Here is a 20,561-nt window from a genome sequence, read left to right on the forward strand (position 1 = left end):
TTTTAAAAGCAGCGGGAGGGAACTTAAGTAGTATATGGGAAAGTGTACTTTTTTTCTCAACAGTTTAGATACAACTGATGTTTGAGGTTTTCTGGTTGTAAATCTAGAAATATGAGCCATTGTTTCTTTTTTTTTTTCACGTTTGGTTATTTTTTTTTTTCTGTTGTACTTTTTCCGAAGAAATGTTGAGCATTTTTCGAATTTAACACCTCATTGACTATTTTGCAGCTGCTTAGATCTACAAAAACACGCTAAAGTGTATTTTGTGTGTATTTGCTCTATAAATTGGAAAGATAAAAAAAAAAGATCTATAAGTCAATAAATATAAGTCTACTTAGCACATGCCTCCACCCTAATTCTCTTGTTCAACTCCTACTAATCCATCCCTTTGCACCATGAATGTCCTGGTAGAGCTAGTTTTAACGCCATTTGAGTTGGCGAACTTTTTATCAAACTGTTGAACCAAGTCGCCTAATGCGTTGCTGCTGATAAGAACATCCCCCTTGCCTTTCTTGTTTTCGTTAACAAAAAATTCTGCATTGCTGATTGTTAAAAGCTTACCAAACCACGTGTCAAAAGAATTGAGATCGGGAATCGAATTGGTGATGTATTGCTTTTCATTGGTTGTGTAGAAACTCTCTTTTGAAGCAAATTTGTAGCCATTGAGTATCACGTATCCCATGCCATCTAGCATTGATGGTGAAGATGCTGCTGACTCTCTTCTTGCATATTGTGAATTATCAAATATTTGATCCTCCTCGCCATCTGTACTTACAACTTCTGACTCCGGAGCGGATCTAGGTTCATCTGTGCCTGATTCAATAGAGCTAAATCTTTCTCTTCCGTAAGTAGCAGCGGCAGCAGTGGCGTCAAGTAATGCTTTGTTTCCACGATTGTATTGTGATGTGATTGGTTTGCTTTTGCCAATCGACCTCATCTCTAAAGGGAAGCTTAAATTTTGACCAATTGACAAGTTTCTGTACCAGCTAATCATTCCATGAAACGACCAAAATTGAAGCAAAACTTGCTTGTACTCAATTCTCAAGCGAAGGGTATTTTTGTATTTCACCAACGCTGACATGCTTGATGTTGACAATGAGTGATCTTCTTTGTACATTGCTGAAATCAAATGATTCAACGATGGTGCTTCTCCTACTTGCAAATGAGTCAATGAGTATGAGTGAAGCAAACTTCCTTTAAATTTCTCAAATGTGGTACCGCTTATGTCTCCACTGCTTGGTTCAAAAAGCAACTGGTTATCTTTTAAAATGTCATAGTAGCTTGAGATAGTAGCTAATGTCTTGTTGCTCTTTTGAGCCTTTAATTTGTTCTTTAATTTTCCAAGCTTGGATTCATTGAAAATTGACTTGCAACCACTACCAAAAGCATCTTCGGCAAAGATATCATCTGCGTCAACAGGAGTTGTGTCAAAATTTACTCCATTTGCCTTTTTATAGTCGGAATTGAGATCCACTGTTAACTGGTTTAAATTGTTAAGCTCGAAATACAAGTTGATGAGTAACTCTTGCAACTTTTTGTCTCCATTGATATTGTACATGTTCAATTGAGTTGAGTTCATGTGTAAAAGCACTGGTTTCCATGATCTATTGCCATTGTTTCCTTGATATGGGGTCAAGAACTCGGTTTTGAGTAATGCCAAACCGTAAAAGTTGACAGAAGATGTGTAGTTGGGAAGTGTTTCTGAAGCTTTGGTATATTCTGGTAATTCCATTTTGATAGCTATAGGAAGTTAGTAAGAAAGTTGGATCAGTTGCGGTCATAGGTGGGGCGGAAGGATGAGCATTGGTGACACCATCTGTGAACGTCGGACCCTAATTGCACTAAAATTGCTGTGAAAATAATGTGTCATGGTTATGAGCCTTATGCTACAAATGGCTGCCAAACGGCATAAACTCTTATTTTCTCTTTTAAGCTAGTCACTCTTGGTATCTAGCATTACTTATAGCTGTCGTAGGAGCTACAGAAATGAGCAGCTACCTTGGCTCTTCCCTCATGACCAACAGTGAAATATACATACCAATTTGTAGTATTGGTGAACAATAGTGAACGCAAAAATCTAAAGTGCGGCAAACCCTGTACTTATATAACATTAAGAATATAAGATGAGGTTTATTTATAGCAACAGCAGTTTCTAGCCGCTATGCACTTGGCACATTTCTCCTCGGCTAAAGCTTTGCATCTATGCTAAAAAAGCGCATTTTGGATGCCAGATTTATGTATTAGTAATCTCACCGTTTTATCCTATTGTTCAGGTACAGTAACCTGCATATTAAAATTTGTGAAAAGACAATGGAGTATCTGCCAGGATTGCGAGAAAGAGTACAAAGGGCAGCACAACGGATATTGAGATCATAATTGAAACCACTGCCGTCGGAACAGTTTTCTTGAACCCATCATTACCTACCCTCTTCTTGACTAGGCTTGCAAGCTGTCAGTTGAGTCTGACTTCTTTTGCTCTTGGAATAAAAGTCAACTACTTCCCAATGCGTTGGCCTCAAATGCATCTTATCAGAGAAAGGGAATGATAAGGATATTGAGGTGGCTTAGCGTAGTTATGTCCGAGATTACAGTAACAAAATCTGGTTAAGAACGTCAAGAATTAGTTTCATTTGTGACAAAGCAACCAATTCTATTTTTAGAATGTGTCAAATTCTTGGGATTTTCGTTAGTCACACAAAGTTTGAGAAAACTCCTTAGGTTTTCTGTAATATTCGCACTCTAATAGAGATGAGTTCAAAAAAAAAAAAAAATGGGGAAGAATAGAATGGAAGTAATATTGGGTAGAGGTTACAAAGTCTCACCGAAACAGGCATAAATCCCTCAATGTCAGGAAATACAAGAGAGAATAGTGTAAGGTACGCCACACAAATCCAGAGACAAGAACGTGGTTATATAGATGGTAAGCTGATGTTGCCTACACAACCACGATCCTATGGTATAAGCATAGGATGGATCTCCTCTATGATCATGTATGTACTGAGTAGATATTAACTAAGTCATACGGAAAGAGTCATTATAGTACAAAAGTTAGTGTCAAAGTTTAACAAAACAACGGAAAAATAATGTAAAGAAGTTAGATTTTTTGACACAAAAGCTGCCCTTAACTCCGAGACACAGATATGCGATGAGAATGTTGAAAAAATTTCCATTCATCCTTTTCACAGTAAAATGGGCAGGGGAAATCGCCATCAGTAGATCTTTTACTATTAGCACGGAGTAAAGTATTTTTTTAGCAAGTTCTTTCTACAATACTTTTCTCCTAGCTCAACCTCGTTAAAGTCATAACTCATTATAAAAAAAGAAGATAAATAAATAACGTAAAAACAACTACTATGGCTTCAACATTCATTTGCAATACCAACTAGCCCACTCTGATGAATCAAAAAAGTCCTAGTAGAGCTAATTTTATCATGCTGATGCAATTGATGAAATTTTCTATCAAACAGCTGAACCAAATCACTCAATGCGTTGTAACTTATGAAAACATCATCTTTACTTTTGTAATTTCGTTCATCACGAACGAAAAATTCGGCATTGCTAACTGTTATAAGCTTACCGTTCCATTTATCGAAAGAATTGAGATCAGGAATGCAATTGGAAATGTATTGCTTTTCAACTGTTGTGTAAATGTTTTCCTTTGAAGTGAATTTGAAATCGTTAATTGTAATGTATCCAGTGTCAACAGACGATGAAGTTGAAATTGACGATGTGCCTGAACCCCTTCTACCATTTTGGTGTACGCCATCAAAAATTGACTCGTCTTCGCAATCAGTACTAACAACATCAGAATCAGCATCCTTGTGGGTCAAATGGCCAACTCTAAACCTGACATTTTCTTCATCAACAACTGCTTCTGTACTGTGATGATTCCGTCTACCATAACTGGCTGCTGCAGCAGTAGCAGCTAGTAATGCATTGTTTCTACCACTATACCTTGATGGAATCGACTTGAGCTTGGTGATAGTTCTCATTTCCAACGGTAAGCTTAAATCCTTACCAATTGACAAGTTTCTAAACCAACTAATCATTGCATGGAACGACCAAAATTGAAGCAAAATTTGTTTGTATTCAATTCTCAACCGAAGAGAGTTTTTATACTTTACCAATGATGAAACGTTTGATGACGATGATAAATGATCTTCTTTGTACATTGCTGAGATGAGTTGGTTTAAAGAGGGTGCTTCTCCAACCTGCAAATGAGTCAATGAATATGAATGAAGAAGGGTCCCTTTGTATTTTTCAAAAGTAGTACCCTTGATTTCACCACTTGTTGGTTCAAAAAGCAATTGATTATCCTTCAAAATGTCATAGTAGTTTGATATGGTAGATAAAATCTTGTTGTTCTTTTGATTCTTAAATTTGCTCTTTAATTTACCAAATTTGGATTCACTAAACATTGATTTATTTCCTTCAAGTCCTCCATAAGCATCACCAGAAAATATGTCATCCAAGTCAACTTGATTTGAGCTAAAATCCATTCCATTGTTTCTCTTGTATTCTGTATTAAGATCTATAGTTAACTGGTTTAAATTGTTGAGCTCAAAATACAAATTAACAAGTAATTCCTGTAGTTTCTTATCACCATTAATATTATACATGTTCAACTGTGTTGAGTTCATATGTAACATCACTGGTTTCCATGACCGATGACCATTGTTGTATTGATACGGGGTTAAAAATTCCGTTTTGAGTAATGCCAATCCATAAAAGTTTAGTGATGATGTGTAGTTGGGAAGTGTTTCCGTAGAAGTACTATATTCTGGTAATGTCGAATCCATATTTGCTATGAAATGAGTGTTAGTAGACGCTAATAAGGAATGAAAGGAGTATTATATTGGAATAATGAATGAGTTGCTACTCCGAAACACGGTCTTTTGAAATCTTTTTGTTGATAATTCCTTATCTCTTTGGGGCGGGGGAGTTTAAATCTCTTGTCGTAAATATAACATTGGCAAAATTGCTTGGCTCTTTAAATGTGGGGAAAAAAAGAAAATCAAAAAAAAAAAAAAAATGCGTGTAAGATGTCTGTTTATTTTATTTTTCTTGAATAACAATGAATGGGGGAGGGGAGTATCTTTTTGTATTTCGTGTTGTTAGGTTATGAGTAATCTGTATAAATGTCTGGCCTTTCAAGGTAGATATGTAATCTTCTCCTCGAGTTCATCTGTTTGTAGGATTCCTCGGGTTTGATCATCAATGTAGTAGTTGTCTCAACTGCTATGCAAGCTGATACTTTATGGAGTAACCCCTAGTTGAAAGTCTCGGGTGATGCAGTCCCTGGTTAAAATTGTAGTCAGATCAATATGCCTCATGAGATACAAATCATTTTATTTCAATATTTTGCCCTTTCTCAACTAAATGTTGATTGATATACATACCATAAACTGTGGAATGATTTAAAGTGGTAGATATAAACTATTAGTGGGGCAGATGCAACAAAGTGTCAAAAAAGGAAAGAAAAGAAAAAAAAAGAGGGTTTTGTTGTTTATATATATATGTGTATATGTATATGTGACATCAATTATTTGTTGTTTTTCGGGTATATCGTTTATATACACAAATACTTCGGAGAAAAAAAAAAAAATAAATATATATATAAATTATGTACAGTCGGTTAAACAATAATTTTAGGTCACTCACTTTTCTTAACAACTCAAAAAAGAAAAAAACATTTAGTGCATACACTATTACTAAAAGACGCGTCTTTCTTTTCCGTTTCAGATATAATCTGTCAGAAAAAGCTCCGGTTTCGTTGGAGTTAAAGATGAGTGGAGTTGCTTTCCATACACTTCAGACTCTATTTCTCCTCCTTTATAGCGTAATGCTTCCATTGTTTGATCCCTTTTGTTGCTTTTTCTCCTTTGCTATTGTATGACGTATACTTTTTGTTCCACTAAATAAGGTAAAAGTAGTGTACACGGACCGAACGAGGCTTAATAATTTGCACGGTGATAAAGGCAAACAAAAAAACAGAAAACAATAAAGCGGAGTCGGAGGTAGTTGTTCATTCTGAAACAACTTGACTATTATAATGGATTACATCACAATACATATAATTCTCGATCGCAACTCGAACCCATTTCGTCAACAGGACAAGAATTTTTGCAACCACAAAGTCGGAGAGAGAGATGAGACAGAAAACAAACAAAACAAAAAAAAAAAAAAAAAATTTTTTTGCACGATACAAGTGATGCATTTGTAACACCACTTCATCTGCAATCCACACACAAAGAGGCTCTACTGCACTTTGTTATGACTAATCTGATTTATTCATGATTTGATTGGTTCAGAACAACTGTTATCTCAAGGAAAGTGAAGCTCAAAGTTGGATTATTCATATTTCTCCGTGAAGAGGCCAAGCAGACCTAAAGTGGACTCTTTTTCATTCTCTTTGTGACTTGAGGAAATATGGCAAAGAAAATGTTCAGCGCCAAGATAAAAATAACTATACGACGAGGCTTAATGTGAAATTTAGTTTCAAAGTGGTTTAAAATTTTTTGGGAGAGGGGAAGTCACTAAGAAAAAAAAACAAGAAGAACCTGGGAAAATGCAATCATCTCTCAATGGATTAAGCCCTCATTCTCTCTTCAAAGATACTTTACCACATAGGTGGCCTAAGTTCTTGGTTGCTCTTGCCAAGAAATGAAGAAAGGCTTGAAATTTATACTTTTGCAGCCAGGAAGATTTCTTAACAATTTTTTCTTTTGTTCTTGGCCATTAGCAAACATAGGTCAAATGCAACGCAATGCAACTTAATTGATCTACTTTATGTCTAACAATGATTCGGTGAAACCAAAGGAATCGGAGATGAAAGCTCAGTGGGGAGAGCGGGGCGCAGTTATCAAGACATTTTAGTCGAGGTGTATCATTTGCGATACGTCCGAATAGTTCGCTCTAATTTTCCTCGTTCGCCCTATGCTATTTAATTCTCCACAACCTTTTTTTATTAAATGCCAAGATTCCGCAATCGTACGATGCTATCAAAGAAAGCCGTAATCAGATGTATCCATTATGGTTCTGAAAAGTCACACGACGTCAAGGAAACGGAAAGGTTAAATATTATTTTTTTTTTTTTTCGTACTGCGCTGTTCGGAAGTATCGTTGAAATTACAACTACACCCTTTGAACAAGTGTAAACTTAAAAATTCAGCAGGAATGCGTTGCAATGTTAAGTCTATTAACTACGTACATCTGTGTATACTTCTCTTTGTATGTAAAAACGAGTTTGAGGGTAAGAAAAAAAAATTCTCCCGGGGGCGAGTCGAACGCCCGATCCCAAGATTACTAAATCTGGAAACATTTACAGTCTTGTGCTTTAAACCAACTAAGCTACCAGGAGGAATTTCTGCCAAACTTTTGGGCCTGTTCAACAAACAAGCTAAAATTTGACCACGTTTTTTAAGTGAAAAATGTGGGATTTGTTAGTCTTATGAACTTAAAGTTGCTTATATTCGGCTTAGTGTTGCTCTTTAAGACCAAAAGCGTACTTGGTAATGTTTTTGTCCCGGATCCTATGCAATTTTGTAGCCATTTTTTGGGTTTCGTCGTTTTGATCATTTTGGTTGCAAAATTTAATGAAATATTATCTCAAGATAATTGATTACGAATGGGATGGCGTTAACTAGAAGAGTGTGAACGCCTGATAGCACCTTAATACAGATTTAATGGTATGTCTGCGATGAAACAACTGAAATTGAAAGGCATACAAGGTGAATCAGAAGTATACACAAGGTGTAAAATTCATTCATTTTCCATCTTCACAGCTATGCTATTTCTTTCTAAATTCTAACTATGATACACGATTTAAAAGATCCAATTCATAATCGATTCCCACTTGCTCTTCTTCTCTCCTTGTTTACTTTCTTCCAACTGTGCATAATACTCAGCTTCATCAGCCTCAATCTCATCAAGCCCTGTAGTCAAATCAGCTTCAATAGGTTTGATAAACTTAGTTCTTTTGACAACTTTCCAAATAATGAAGACTCCTAAAGAGACAAAAATCATAACATAACTGAATAAGAATTCATCAACTGTCCATCTTCCTGGTAAAAACACTTGGTATCCTAAACATCCAATAATACACCAATATAATAATGTAGTGAAGTAGATTGAATATGGTTGAAACCAGGATCTGTAAGGGAATTTCGAACTGTCCATTCCTTGTGCTTTCACTGCATGATAAAATCCAATGTAAATAAAACACATGAATCCATAGTTGAGTATTTGTGCTCCAGTGACTAAATTGACCATATAGTTTAATGCTTTACTTCCAGATTTACCCAATTACAACAACGACAATAATGCAAAGCAACAAGATACAGCCACACAGTAAATGGGGATACCTTTCTTGGTGCAAATTTTAAAAAATCTTGGAACAAAGCCCTTTTTGGCCAAATTGTATAAACATCTTGACGATGTATATGTGTATGAACGACCAGCTGAAAATGCCGATGTCAAGACCACCGCATTGACAATATGAGAAAGAACCAGAATTCCCAAATTTTGAATAGCCACCACGTACGGAGAAGAAGCAGCGCTTGAAGTATCCGAAGTTAATGCAACATGTTTTAGATTATTGTAGGCAATTAAAATGGATACCGATAAAGCACCGCCAATGTAAAATGCCACCAATCTGTACAACACAGTTCTGAAAGCAATTGGTATCACACCATAGCAATCTTACTTATATCACTAATCACGCTATACGAGATCACACGATATGGAGTCTCGCTTCTTTTTATCTCAAGGTCCTGCATACATTCTTATGGGCGTATGTGTAATACCATCATTTATCATAGCTCTTGAATAAGGCAGCAGCATTATCACCTCACAACATGTATCTTATTGTTGTATAATGAAAGAACAATAGAACTTCACTGTTATTTATCAACCTTGTTCTTTTGCTGTTGTTGCTGACCAAACCGCGCCCTATTGTTAATAATCTACATCTATGAATGTAAACAAAAAAACATAATGCAATATCTCATTACCGTCATTGTTATCGTTAGTAAATAATCGCGAGATCTTGATTATGATACGATTTGTGAGGTAAGATTGAATTTCAATTCAAGTTATACACTATTGAGATCACAAGAACATAACGACTCAGTCAAATCCCATCAAGCCATAACTACTGTAAAATTCTATAAACTATTATTTTCGAAAACTAGAAGCCAGCATGGCAATTCAATGCCAAGAGGTTTTGTTTACATGTCTCTTCTATATATAGATACTTGTACAAGTACTCTAAATTAGGCAATCTAGCATGTACAATATTCCTATTGTTCTTAGTAAAACCAAAACAACAAGTCACGAGAAAAAAAAGTATATCCATTCAATCTATTGGCATGAATTGGTGTACACTTTGTCTTTGTTAGTAAAGAGGCAGAATGGGTTAAAACATTTCTCTATTCTTCCATTTTTGAGTTTCACTTAGGCGGATCAAATAGAAACAAACCACCTACGAGAAAAGATAGAGTAAGAGAAAACATTATCGTAAGCTTTAGAGGTGAAAAGGGAGCAGCTCAGATGCAAAGCTAGTGGTATTTACAAATAAAGAATAGAGAGCAATTTGAAGAACTTTCGTACACATAAACCTTGAATCAATTTTCTTATCCAGTTCTGTTGCAAATTTGGAAAACTAGTTCACAGACTTTTATAAAATATATTGATAATGTAATTATTCCTTATTATACTCTCAAAGTTGTACCCCCAGCACACTACGACTTTTAAAATGGTTTAAGAATATCATCGTAAAGTCTACCACATTTACACAACTTTACTTTACAATGATTGCTTCGGACTTGACCGACTATCCTTAAGAGAGTTGCATATTTTAGAAAGCACTTGTAAGCACTCCCAAATAATAAAACACGCCACATACACAAAGTAAAAAGGTCACTCGATTGGTTCAAGAGAATAGAACGAATGGGATAATCTCTTTTTGAAACAGGGCAAAGAAAATTTTAAAGAAGGCAAAGTAAAAAGAAAATAAATACTGGATTTTCTCTTATAATAATGAAAGAGAAAAAAAAGTGGCCCCATTTTTTTATCGTATTAAAAATTTTTTTTTTCCTCCTTTGAATGATCCGCTTGTTTGAGTGTTTTAGTCAGTGGTCAGGCTCACATAGTAGATTGGCTCAAAGTAAAGTTTGTTAGTATCAAAAAGTGCACTAATTACATCTAATTGGGAAAGACTAGTTTTGAAATCTTTTTCTGATTTCAATTTTCTCTTTTCATTTTGTTCTTTCTTTTTTTTTTCTTGTCGATTTTTACCCCAGATTTCAAATACAAATTTTTACTTGAAACAGTATACGACTAAAAGAAATAGTAGTAATAATATTAAAAGGGAAATTATTAACTTATTTAGAAAATAGACGTGTGTGTGTTAATATTTTATGTCTGAATTTACCTCTCAGACACTAAATGAATTATATTGATAAGCAACAGACACTGTCTTTCATTGGCTAATCTTAACCTGATGCACAAAACAATGCGTACACTAAAAAAAGAATTAATTTTGTGTCTCAGATCGGTATTAGAATTTGTATTCTGATAGCGCATAAAAGCAAAGGTCGGTTTGTGTTAAGTATGGGGTAATAATAATAAAAAAAACAGAGAAAAAATCGCTCACTAAACTCATGACGTATTCAGTCACACAAAAACGAAAATGCACCTTTTTTTTTCTTTTTTCAGACATAAAAAAAAGTCCGACCGACACTAAAATTTTAATTCATTCATTCATTCACCTTTTCTTTAATATAGTGTGTGTCTGACCCAACAAAAAAAGCAGAAAAGGAAATCGAGTTTCAATGAAGAGTTTATGTAGTGTGTGTGTGTGTGTGTGTGTACTATGTGGCCTCTGTATGTCGCTTATTACCATAAATAACCAAAAACAAAAACAAAGGGGGCTGGATATAAACTTTAATTTTAATTAGTTGTATTCGATTACAAAGGGGTGTGTGTGGGTACTAACTACCCAATGGAGTAAATCTTACAGCCGTATTTGCAAAAATAATATAGTCCATGTTTGTTAAACACATACACTACATGTACGTGGTGTATCTGTGTCATTAATTACCTATTGGCTGTAATAATATTAATGCTGAAAGAGAGAAATGCATTACGTATAATAAGATTTTATTTTTTTATTTTTTTTATTTTTTTATTTTTTATTTTTCTTTTTTTTCTGATTGAAATCTGAAATCTGGGGTTTGCAGTTTTTGTGGCAGCTATAAAACTTTTTCTCTATAACAAAATAGTATACAATAATTACCCATGTATTTTCTTAAAAGATACACGGAGATATGCATTGCCTATACGTATATGGAAAAGATAAGTCCTTATCAATAACGTGTGAGAAGAACACGCAGATTTGAGATAGCGTAGACTTGCCTTGGGTTTGAAAGAGGTGTGGCAAGTTGAGTGTACCCCTCTTCCCCCTCCCCCTCACATCCCTTATCCCGGCTACTCGAAGCTATTGTGAGCAAGATAGATAGTTGGTTGTAGATAGTACGTACACTTCTTAACTCGTAACTGATTTGGAAACGTTCATCCTTTCCTCTCGGTTGTATGACCCAACAAATTTTTTATTTTTATTTTTTATTTTGCACGGAACGTTTGTTGAAGAAAGAGTTTTTAAAAAGAACTCCGAAGTCAGACACCAAACTATAATCAGTACCAAACGTACTAACCGAGAAGGACACTCACAAGATATAAGCTTGCGGAAACCCGGAAGTCTAGGAGTGAGCACTACAAACTCGATCCCTCGAGGAGCTTGGCATTCCACCGTACGAGAACAGTGAGCAGCGAGATATTAGAAGAGGTGAGCAAAAAAAAGGTTCTCCTTACAGTAAAACTACAGATAGTCCGACTAGATGCATGGTTAAAAAACTAATGAGCATAAACCTGTGCATAGACATTGGACAAGATAATCAGAACTTTTGCAGGGCACCAGCTTGCTCTAACTTTTTCCCTTCACCATACAAACTCAGTCGGCCATTTCTAATCCCAGAAAGTTCTACCAGCTTAGCGCTATTAACAGTAAGAAGTAAGTTTTCCTATATGTCATGAATTTCTTATTTGGGAGAGAATAGTAGTGTCGATCCTATTAAACAATGGTCTAATAATAGCCACAAAATAAATAAATAAATAAATGAATAAAAAGAAAGCAAACAATTTACAAGGGCGAGAAACAATAAAGCCCCCCCCCTACGCCCTCGCCCCAAATAACGGTAACAAAATCTTTTTATGATGCCCCACTGGGCGATAAATAACTTTTTTTAGCAGACACATTTTTTTTTTTTTTTGCTAAAAAAACAATAACAAAAAGCAACAGGCGGGCCGAATAGTGTATACATACAAACAGTCAAGTTTGAACAGTAGCACATACACAGCCCATTACACTCCTGAGGGAATCGGCCGGATCGGGAAGACTGGAGTGTATGACCCTTTTTTTTTTTCTTTTTTTCTTTCTCTATTAGATATAACCATTGAGATTTTTTGAAAATAAAATTTCGGTAGAATAAAAGAAATTATTGAGTGAAAATTGAGTGTCGGTCTATAAAACTTTCATATAATAAAATTTTTTTTTTTTGATTTTTTTTTTCTAGTGACGGAAAGTTTCCTAATTAGTCACATTAAAAACCCAGAAATGCAATAAAAAGCGGAATGAAAAAAATTAGAAACAATAGAGATTTACTTTCGGCCAATTCCCTAGTCGTGTAAATAGGATAAAAAAAAGTTTACTGTCTGTCTGAAATTCCTATCCTTTTTTTAATTATTAGTTAGCTCCTTTTGTAACCATTTCTTTTGTTCATCCCTTTTTAGCTATTGCTTTTTCTTTGTCATTGAAAAAGGAAAAAAAAAGTGTCTGACTCATATTGTTATAAAGATAATGTATAATAACAATTGTTTTTTTTTTTTTTTCTTGAATACGCGGACAATAAAAACACGGAATTATCTCTTTCACACAAAGTAATAATATTAGTAATCTTTTAATCGCAAGCCATCCATTGTTTAGGGGGTGCAAAGTATAATCACTCCTTTTCATGATTTAAGGAATAATGCGCACACGTGTGCTGGTGCAAAGCGCATTCAAAGAGAATGTATCACTTTCAGAACTAGACTACTACTTAAGCCAATGGTAAATTATATTTTGACTTCTCTTTTAAATAATTAAATTAAAGTAGTTAGTCAAATCTTTTTTAACTCGTGTCCCATTTCTGTTGTCTGTGTTTAGTGTCTGTGTCTGATATTTACTTTGTGCTGTTTCTTATTTTACAGTCATTTATTTTATTTATTATTTTTTTTTACTTATTATTTTTTTCATTTCTCTCTCTGTCTCTGTCTCTCTGTTTGTTAGAAATATATATCTTCAACAATTTGACCCTCAAAAGAAAAAGAATAGCCAAAGTTCTTTTGAAACCTAAACCAACTGTGTGTGTGTGTGTATTTTTTTCTTTACTATCACACTATTTACAACACTTTTTATCCTCCAAATTCTAATCTTTCAAAATGAACATGCAACCATCGTTGTCGCTATGCTCACCCCAGACTTTGTCATCTATACTGGACACCAACACAAGTAGTGACAGCAGCAGCAGCAGCAGTACCAATAACATCAAAACTATGCGCAGAAACACCATTCATTCCAATATGACAACACCTATAGCAACACAGCCCATTCCCAAGAAATCACAACAAATTAGAACCGATAAACCTCGACCACACATGTGCAGTGTTTGTACTCGAGCTTTTGCTAGATTAGAGCACTTGAAACGTCACGAAAGAGCACACACCAATGAAAAACCATACCAATGTGCTGCTTGTGGTAGATGCTTTGCTCGTCGTGACTTGGTCTTGCGTCATCAACAAAAGCTTCATTCAAATTTACCAACTTTAATGCGTAAAGGTTCATCTAAAGATCAAGATATCAACGAACACATCAATGTGTTGCAAAACAACACTGATCCAAATGCACCTTTACCAAATGGTGCCACACCTTTGCCAGAAGCTTTGGAAGGGCTTGAAACTAAAGCCAGTAAGCCTAAATTTCGCACAGGGTTATTTGGCAATGACAGTCAAAATCAAACAAATGCAAGCCTGCCTCATCCACTGATGGGACCATCGCCCATTACTTCAAATAGCTCACCTAGACCAAGTATTACATTACACAGTACCGGAAGAAAAGACAGTGTTTCTTTTAATACACTGTTGAAAGCAACCCCAATGTCGCGTCAAAATTCAACTGCAAGCAGAAGAAAATCAAGCCAAGTCAATCAAGAGCCATCACCAGAATCAGACACTCCAAAGAGGCAAAAATTGTCGTCTTTTAAACAATCTACAGAATTCAATGACAAGTCTTCTCATTTCTTGCACAATTATAGGCATGCTTCGTATTCAGCAGCATCGGGAGTTTCCTATGCCAATGTTAACGATGCAAGGAAAATACAAGAACAAAATGATCGTGAGTTTGGAGATTCAGTACCTACTCAAGTTGAATTTGGCACACCACCGCTTGGCCCACATAGTGAAGACTACCACAAGATAATGGAAATGGGCGACTTGTTGGACTGGGGTAACGTTGACCATTTGGATTTGGGTGATGATAAATTCTCACTTCGCCAAAAGTCGCTAAAGAATTTACAAGATTTTTTCACCCTTGGTTCTAAAAATAGTAATGCAAAGGCAGTGCCAATGCAACATGCACAAAGTGTGCCCCAGAGAAAGTCAATTTTTGCTATTGAAGACGAGACTTTGGATCCAGCAATAGGATTCCCAATTCAACCACCACCAATTATGGAGAATGAGCCAGCAGCTTTAGACCAATTGCAACAACCACAAGCACAACCACAAGCACAACCACAACCACACGAACAACAGCAATTGCATCAGCTGCTGCCACAATCACTACAAGGCTCAGTATCTTCTGCGGGTAGTATAGATCCCCAGCAGTTGAGCAATAAAAACGGCAATCCACCAAGTTTGGGCAAAGATACAAGATCTTCAATGGAGGCTTCAATCACACCACAAGCCAGCTTACTTGGAAATGGCAGCGTAGCGCCTGGCTCTTCCATTAACACTAACGGCTGGCTCAAGGATTTGGTTAACCCAGGATTTGACTTGAATATGAACTTTAGTGCTAATACCAGTTTTGAAGACTTGAAAGGTTATTTTGACAACCAAAAGCCAAATGAAAATGCTATTAATCTTCCTAAAAAGCACGCCCAGGATTTCATGCAACAATTGCTTAGTGCCAATGGCCATGATGTATCAGAGTCAATTGATTATTCTATTGAATTTCCACCCAACTTTTTCAACTGCGACTCGACCTTGATTTCAGCTGAGCTTCGAGAGAGAATGATTTCATTGAGTCGCGTTGATAGTAAAGATTTTCCTTCGTTGGAGAGCTTAAAGTACTATGCTCAAATGTTTGAATTTGGATTCAACCGGTATTGCTCATTTATTCATTTGCCATCGTTGAAAAATGTGCGAGGACAAAATTTTGAAACTATACCACTTTTGTTGGCTATTACTGCTATTGGATCTTTATATGCATACAATAGTCATGATTCCTTGTTATTGTTCAACATGTCCAAGTATCATATTCAAGGATTTTTTGAGAGGGAGTTGACTGTTGATAATATTCAGTTCAAAAAGATTCCCTTGATGGCACACCAATGTCTTGTTTTGCATATTATGTTATCGTTGTTTTTCAACGAGCCCAATGTAATTGATATCACTGCAAGACAGATCAAGTCGATGATTGGCTTGATCAAATCAACCAACTTTAATGAACCATTGGAGCAATCGATTATCCCACCTCAACCTATACCTCATGGAATGATGATTACTGATGAAATTAAGCCAATCATTCAACACAACTATGACTACTTTATCTTGGCACAATCGAGAATTAGAACTTTGCATACTTTTTACATCTTGCAAGTTTTCCGATCAAGTGTCACTGGAGAGCCAATTTTGTTTCCATCGACTCTGATGAAGAGTGGTTCGTATTGCAACGATCGCGAACTTTGGTGGAGTCCAAATGCTAGTAGTTGGTACAACACAGTTTGCAAAAGCAACCCACCAAATTGGTCTATTATTGACTTGAGCAATGGTACACCAGTTAATGAACTTATTAGTTATTTGCAGAATCCAAACCCGTTGAGCAACATCCCCAACCCCAATCTCCTAACCATTTTGTTCAATGTGCATGAACAAGTTGGTGCGGATTTGCGTGCGAGTGATTTCAGCTATATCAATTGGAATATGGAAAAGAAGCCCAAGTACCAGCATTTGATGAATAATTGGCAAATTGTGTTCTACAAGAACAATGGTAATTTGAGTACATCGCCATTGAATTATGAACAGTATAGCCTTTCACCTGATTTGAAACAAATTATTCCACTTTGGTATATGTTGAAGATGAAGTTGGACATTAATCTTGATGCAGCATTTACTCACATTTTCAAAAAGGACTATGTCTCAATGAATAAGGAGTTGGATTTAATGGATTATCGTGAATCAAACTATAACGTCTTGAGCAAATCTTTAGGTTCAGCTTTTAGCATTTTGGACTTGTGGATCCAAACTACGGAAACCAATAGTCTTGATGTACGTGAAACAACTGTTCGTACGCCAGTGTTTTTATTCTGTGGAATATTAGCTAGTGTTTTAGTTGTTGCTACATACCTTGACTTTTTGGAACAACAGTGCAAGAGAAGGGATATTTCTAATCAAGAGTTGATGGAATGGCTTAGATGTCAAGAAACATTTACCAAGATGGAAAAAGTATTGACCCCAAGTGTCAAATCGGTGTATTCTGATGTTTTGACCAAAGATATGCAAAGTCTTAGTATTGTCACCGATTCAGTTCGCAACAAGATTATTAAATTGAGTGAAGATAGATCGAAATGCGATGATAGATTGTCAAGAGGTGTTGATTTGGATTTGAATAGGGATAAAGTCGTGATGTTGAATCAAGAAATTAGAGATTATGTGCTTAAGAATGATTTGTCCAAAAAGGCATTCTATTTGGGCGTTAGGGTTTTTGCTGATGCACCAGTTTGGCCTGCGGCTATGGGATTTGCAGAAGCTTTGCAAATTAGATCAGCGCATTTGGCACAACAACAGAGAGCCATGTTTTAAGAAGAGAAGAAGCATGACCTAACTCATTGTGATGAGAAGTAACGATAATGATGATGACCTTTTGTAAACATAAAAAAAAAGAAAAACAGAAAATTTTGTTTATATTTATATTATACACTCTTTCACTTCAATAAATAACGGTTGTATTATTTTTTTTCTAATCTATTATAGTGTCTATTATTTTAGTAAAAACCTTGTTGTTGTAAGTATGAGACGATTTCATCAATTGTAACACTAAGGTCTTGATTCAACTTGAATTGTCCTTTGGAAGCATCACTGTTGGAACCAACGATGATGGCATTACCCTCACCTACCAAATTGGCGACTTTTTCAGTATGAATATTTTCAGTAGTCAAGATTACACCAGCACCAGACTTGACCAACTCATTAATAATAAATGGAGCAACGTTATGTTCTTCTTGATCAATCTTGGTGATTCTTCTTTCACCACTAAATTGATTCAAGGTTGATTGTAAGGCAAAACTTAAGTACTGGCCCAATTTCGATTCAGTTTCAATAATGACAACAAAACCTTGTTTAGATCTTGGTGGATTAGTTTCACGCAAAATCTTGACAACTTCGGGGTAAGAAAACCATTCAGGGATAGAATCACCAGTACGCAACTTGTTTCTCAACTCTGTTCCGGAAATGTTTGCCGTTTTAACCTTTGAGGTATCAATAGTGTCAATAGGTGCATATCTATCTTCATCAGGCAAATAAGTAACCATTCTAAATGGAACAATCTTGATATCTAATTCATCCTGATACTTTTGCAACAACTCCTGAGCATCATAGGGACCGTAAAAATCAACACCTTGAGAGTTTTTACCAGGACCTGCATGATCTCTACCAACAATGAAATGATCAACACCATAATTGGTTCTAATTAAAGCGTGCCACAAGGCTTCTCTATCACCACCCATTCTCATGGCCAATGGCAAAAGGGACAATGATGCTAATCCATCAGGGAATTTTTGTAAAATTTGCTTATAGACTTTAACTCTAGTGTGATGGTCAATATCACCAGGTTTGGTCAACCCAACGACTGGATGGATCAAAATATGAGCATTGGATCCAATATCATTAGCTGCTCTAATGGTCAATTCACGATGAGCTCTATGCATTGGGTTTCTCGTTTGGAAAGCAACAATATTTTGATTAGTCCATCCCAAGGAATCAAACTCTCTTCTCAACTCAGTTGGAGTCTTTCTAGCATCAACATAGTCGTAATGTTTTGGGTAATTGATACCTTGTAATGAACCACCAATGTAGACATCACCAGCAGTTTCAAAAAGATATTTATTTGCAGGATGTTCTGGATCACCTCTAAATACCAATTTAGCCTCCTTTTGCTTATCAGGAGTGTAGATCGACTCAATAGTCAAAATAGCCAATGGAGTTTCATCTCTTAAATCCAACAAGGCAATTTTATCACCAATTTTGTATTGTTGTGCAGTTTGTGGAGAAACATCCAATGTAATTGGAATTGGCCAAATTAATCCTTTACCTTGGTTGTTCTTGACTGAAGTTAATCGCAAGTCCTCAACAACACTGTTGTAATCGTCCTCATTGAGGAATCCAGCCAAGGGGGAGAACCCACCATTCAAAATCAACTCTAAATCACACAATTGTCTTGGTGTCAATGTTAGTTGAGGTAAAGATTCAACTTCTTTCAACAACTGTGGCTTTTTGTCAGCGTCACGAATGATCAAGTCGTTAAGTTGACCTCCATGTGGTTTTGGAATAGGCATGTTGTGTAGGCAAAAAAAAAAAAGACTAATGTTGATGTTAGATTGAAATTATGTTTAGTTGGAAATTTTTCACTTCTTTTATTCGTCTTTTTCTTTTTTTTTTTTTCGAATCTGTCGCCGGGAATATGGGGATCTAATTTTCGTTCTATTGCTGCAAATGAGAGCACAAAATCATTTTTGAATGGAACCATCACACGTGACTGGCTGTCATTTTTGTCTGATGGAAAAAATTTATGTCATTTCTTTTTTTTTGATTCATTGTCGTGAAATTACGCGTCAATGGTTTCGATTATGACCTGACTTGCAGCTGTTTCATGGCTCTTTAGGTTGTCCAAGTCAAGTGGGAGGAGCCGATGAAGGAAGTGTGGGTCCTAGATAACACCACAGCAGACACACAACCACACACAAGATACACACTGTTCCAATTGTGGTGGCGGTAATTGCCAATACCAAGAAATCAAGAAATTTGAGTGGTTTGATAAGCTGCGAATCGATTAAGGTTAGCCAATCAGAGGCGGAAGCATGAAGGGGGGGTAAAAGCTGTGGCTGGATGCTTGATGTTGCTGCTCTTTTAAAAGATCACTTCAACTGTTTCCTCTTGTCTTTAATTTTCTCTTCGCCAATAAGGACACTAGACAAGCCAATAAAATACGGATACTGGAAAGATTTCCAATACTTCCTGTATTTCAGTGTAAATGCCGTGCTTAAGACTCCAAGGTGGGGGCACATGTTAAATTTAGACGACTCTAGGGACTGAATTTTTTTTGGCTGCAAACACAAAGCTATGTGGGGGATGCAAATTTTGGGGGAGCTATTCAGTGAGGGGAAGAAACTCCGAACTACTCAACATTAAAATCCATTGTTTTCATTCTTACTCGTCCCTTCACTTCCCCTAAGTTACAACAGTGAGAATGCGAATGCCTACTGGAGGCAGCGCATTAAATTGGGGCACGATTTTGGTTTTACAAAATGATTGGTTGTGAATAAGACGCACAAAAAAAGGTGGGGAAGACAGGTGCTTCGCAAATGTAATGTTACAGTTACAGCATTGCCCAATTTTTGGGTGAAATCACAACACTTCGAATTGAGGGGTCGTCTCCAACACTATTGTTCTTAGAGGAATCATAAATCAAGTATATTTCTTTGGATTAGGGTAAGTTTCAACACGTTACCATGCAAATAAGTAGAACAGAGTCATAAGAAAGCTTTCAAGAGTTCTGAGTCGGACTGAAACGACATTTATGCTATGACCAATGGTTTGAATGCTCCCATAGCAAATGCTCCATTGGTTTTGCTTTTTTCTGTGTTCGCCGGAAATGCGTATCCCGATATCGCTAAACACGTTTCGCTGAGGTGAACCATGTGCAGTCTAGTTCAACCTCCTTTCATCTATTATCTCCAGTTCTCTCACAGGCCGTTGAATTAGAGGAAACTCAACAATATTCACCTCAGCAGTATAAAACTGGTTGTTAACGAGTAAACGAATATCCGGCGTAACGGGCAAGCTGGAATCATTTCCTGTATATAAGCACTCTTTTTTTTTTTTTTTTTTTCCACTATCCGATACTTTTTCACGTGGATCAATTGAGAAGCAGTAACTTGAGCAATGGCAATTGACTTGCCTAGAACAACAGTGGT

General features: G+C 36.1%; 5 protein-coding genes across 5 annotated transcripts; 1 reads left to right on the forward strand and 4 right to left on the reverse strand. All coding sequences in view use genetic code 12, as the record gives it.

Moving 5' to 3' along the window:
- Positions 1 to 352: 352 nt before the first annotated feature.
- On the reverse strand, positions 353 to 1,732 carry I9W82_002448 (uncharacterized protein; the record flags this gene model as incomplete). Its single annotated transcript, XM_067691304.1, has 1 exon — positions 353 to 1,732. The coding sequence occupies one exon, from the start codon at positions 1,730 to 1,732 to the stop codon at positions 353 to 355; it is 1,380 nt and encodes a 459-aa protein (XP_067549683.1).
- A 1,627-nt stretch (positions 1,733 to 3,359) lies between these two features.
- I9W82_002449 (uncharacterized protein) lies at positions 3,360 to 4,799 on the reverse strand (the record flags this gene model as incomplete). Its single annotated transcript, XM_067691305.1, has 1 exon — positions 3,360 to 4,799. One exon carries the CDS (start codon positions 4,797 to 4,799, stop codon positions 3,360 to 3,362), a length of 1,440 nt encoding a protein of 479 aa, XP_067549684.1.
- Positions 4,800 to 7,824: 3,025 nt separating this feature from the next.
- I9W82_002450 (AGP2) lies at positions 7,825 to 8,271 on the reverse strand (the record flags this gene model as incomplete). Its single annotated transcript, XM_067691307.1, has 1 exon — positions 7,825 to 8,271. The coding sequence occupies one exon, from the start codon at positions 8,269 to 8,271 to the stop codon at positions 7,825 to 7,827; it is 447 nt and encodes a 148-aa protein (XP_067549685.1).
- A 5,265-nt stretch (positions 8,272 to 13,536) lies between these two features.
- On the forward strand, positions 13,537 to 17,172 carry I9W82_002451 (uncharacterized protein; the record flags this gene model as incomplete). The annotated part of the gene is made up of 1 exon (XM_067691308.1): positions 13,537 to 17,172. One exon carries the CDS (start codon positions 13,537 to 13,539, stop codon positions 17,170 to 17,172), a length of 3,636 nt encoding a protein of 1,211 aa, XP_067549686.1.
- Positions 17,173 to 17,354: 182 nt separating this feature from the next.
- On the reverse strand, positions 17,355 to 18,923 carry MET3 (sulfate adenylyltransferase; the record flags this gene model as incomplete). Its single annotated transcript, XM_067691309.1, has 1 exon — positions 17,355 to 18,923. The coding sequence occupies one exon, from the start codon at positions 18,921 to 18,923 to the stop codon at positions 17,355 to 17,357; it is 1,569 nt and encodes a 522-aa protein (XP_067549687.1).
- Between the last annotated feature and the right edge of the window lie 1,638 nt (positions 18,924 to 20,561).

Source organism: Candida metapsilosis (assembly GCF_017655625.1).
Source record: "Candida metapsilosis strain BP57 chromosome Unknown scaffold2, whole genome shotgun sequence".
In the NCBI taxonomy this organism is placed as follows: domain Eukaryota; kingdom Fungi; phylum Ascomycota; class Pichiomycetes; order Serinales; family Debaryomycetaceae; genus Lodderomyces; species Lodderomyces metapsilosis.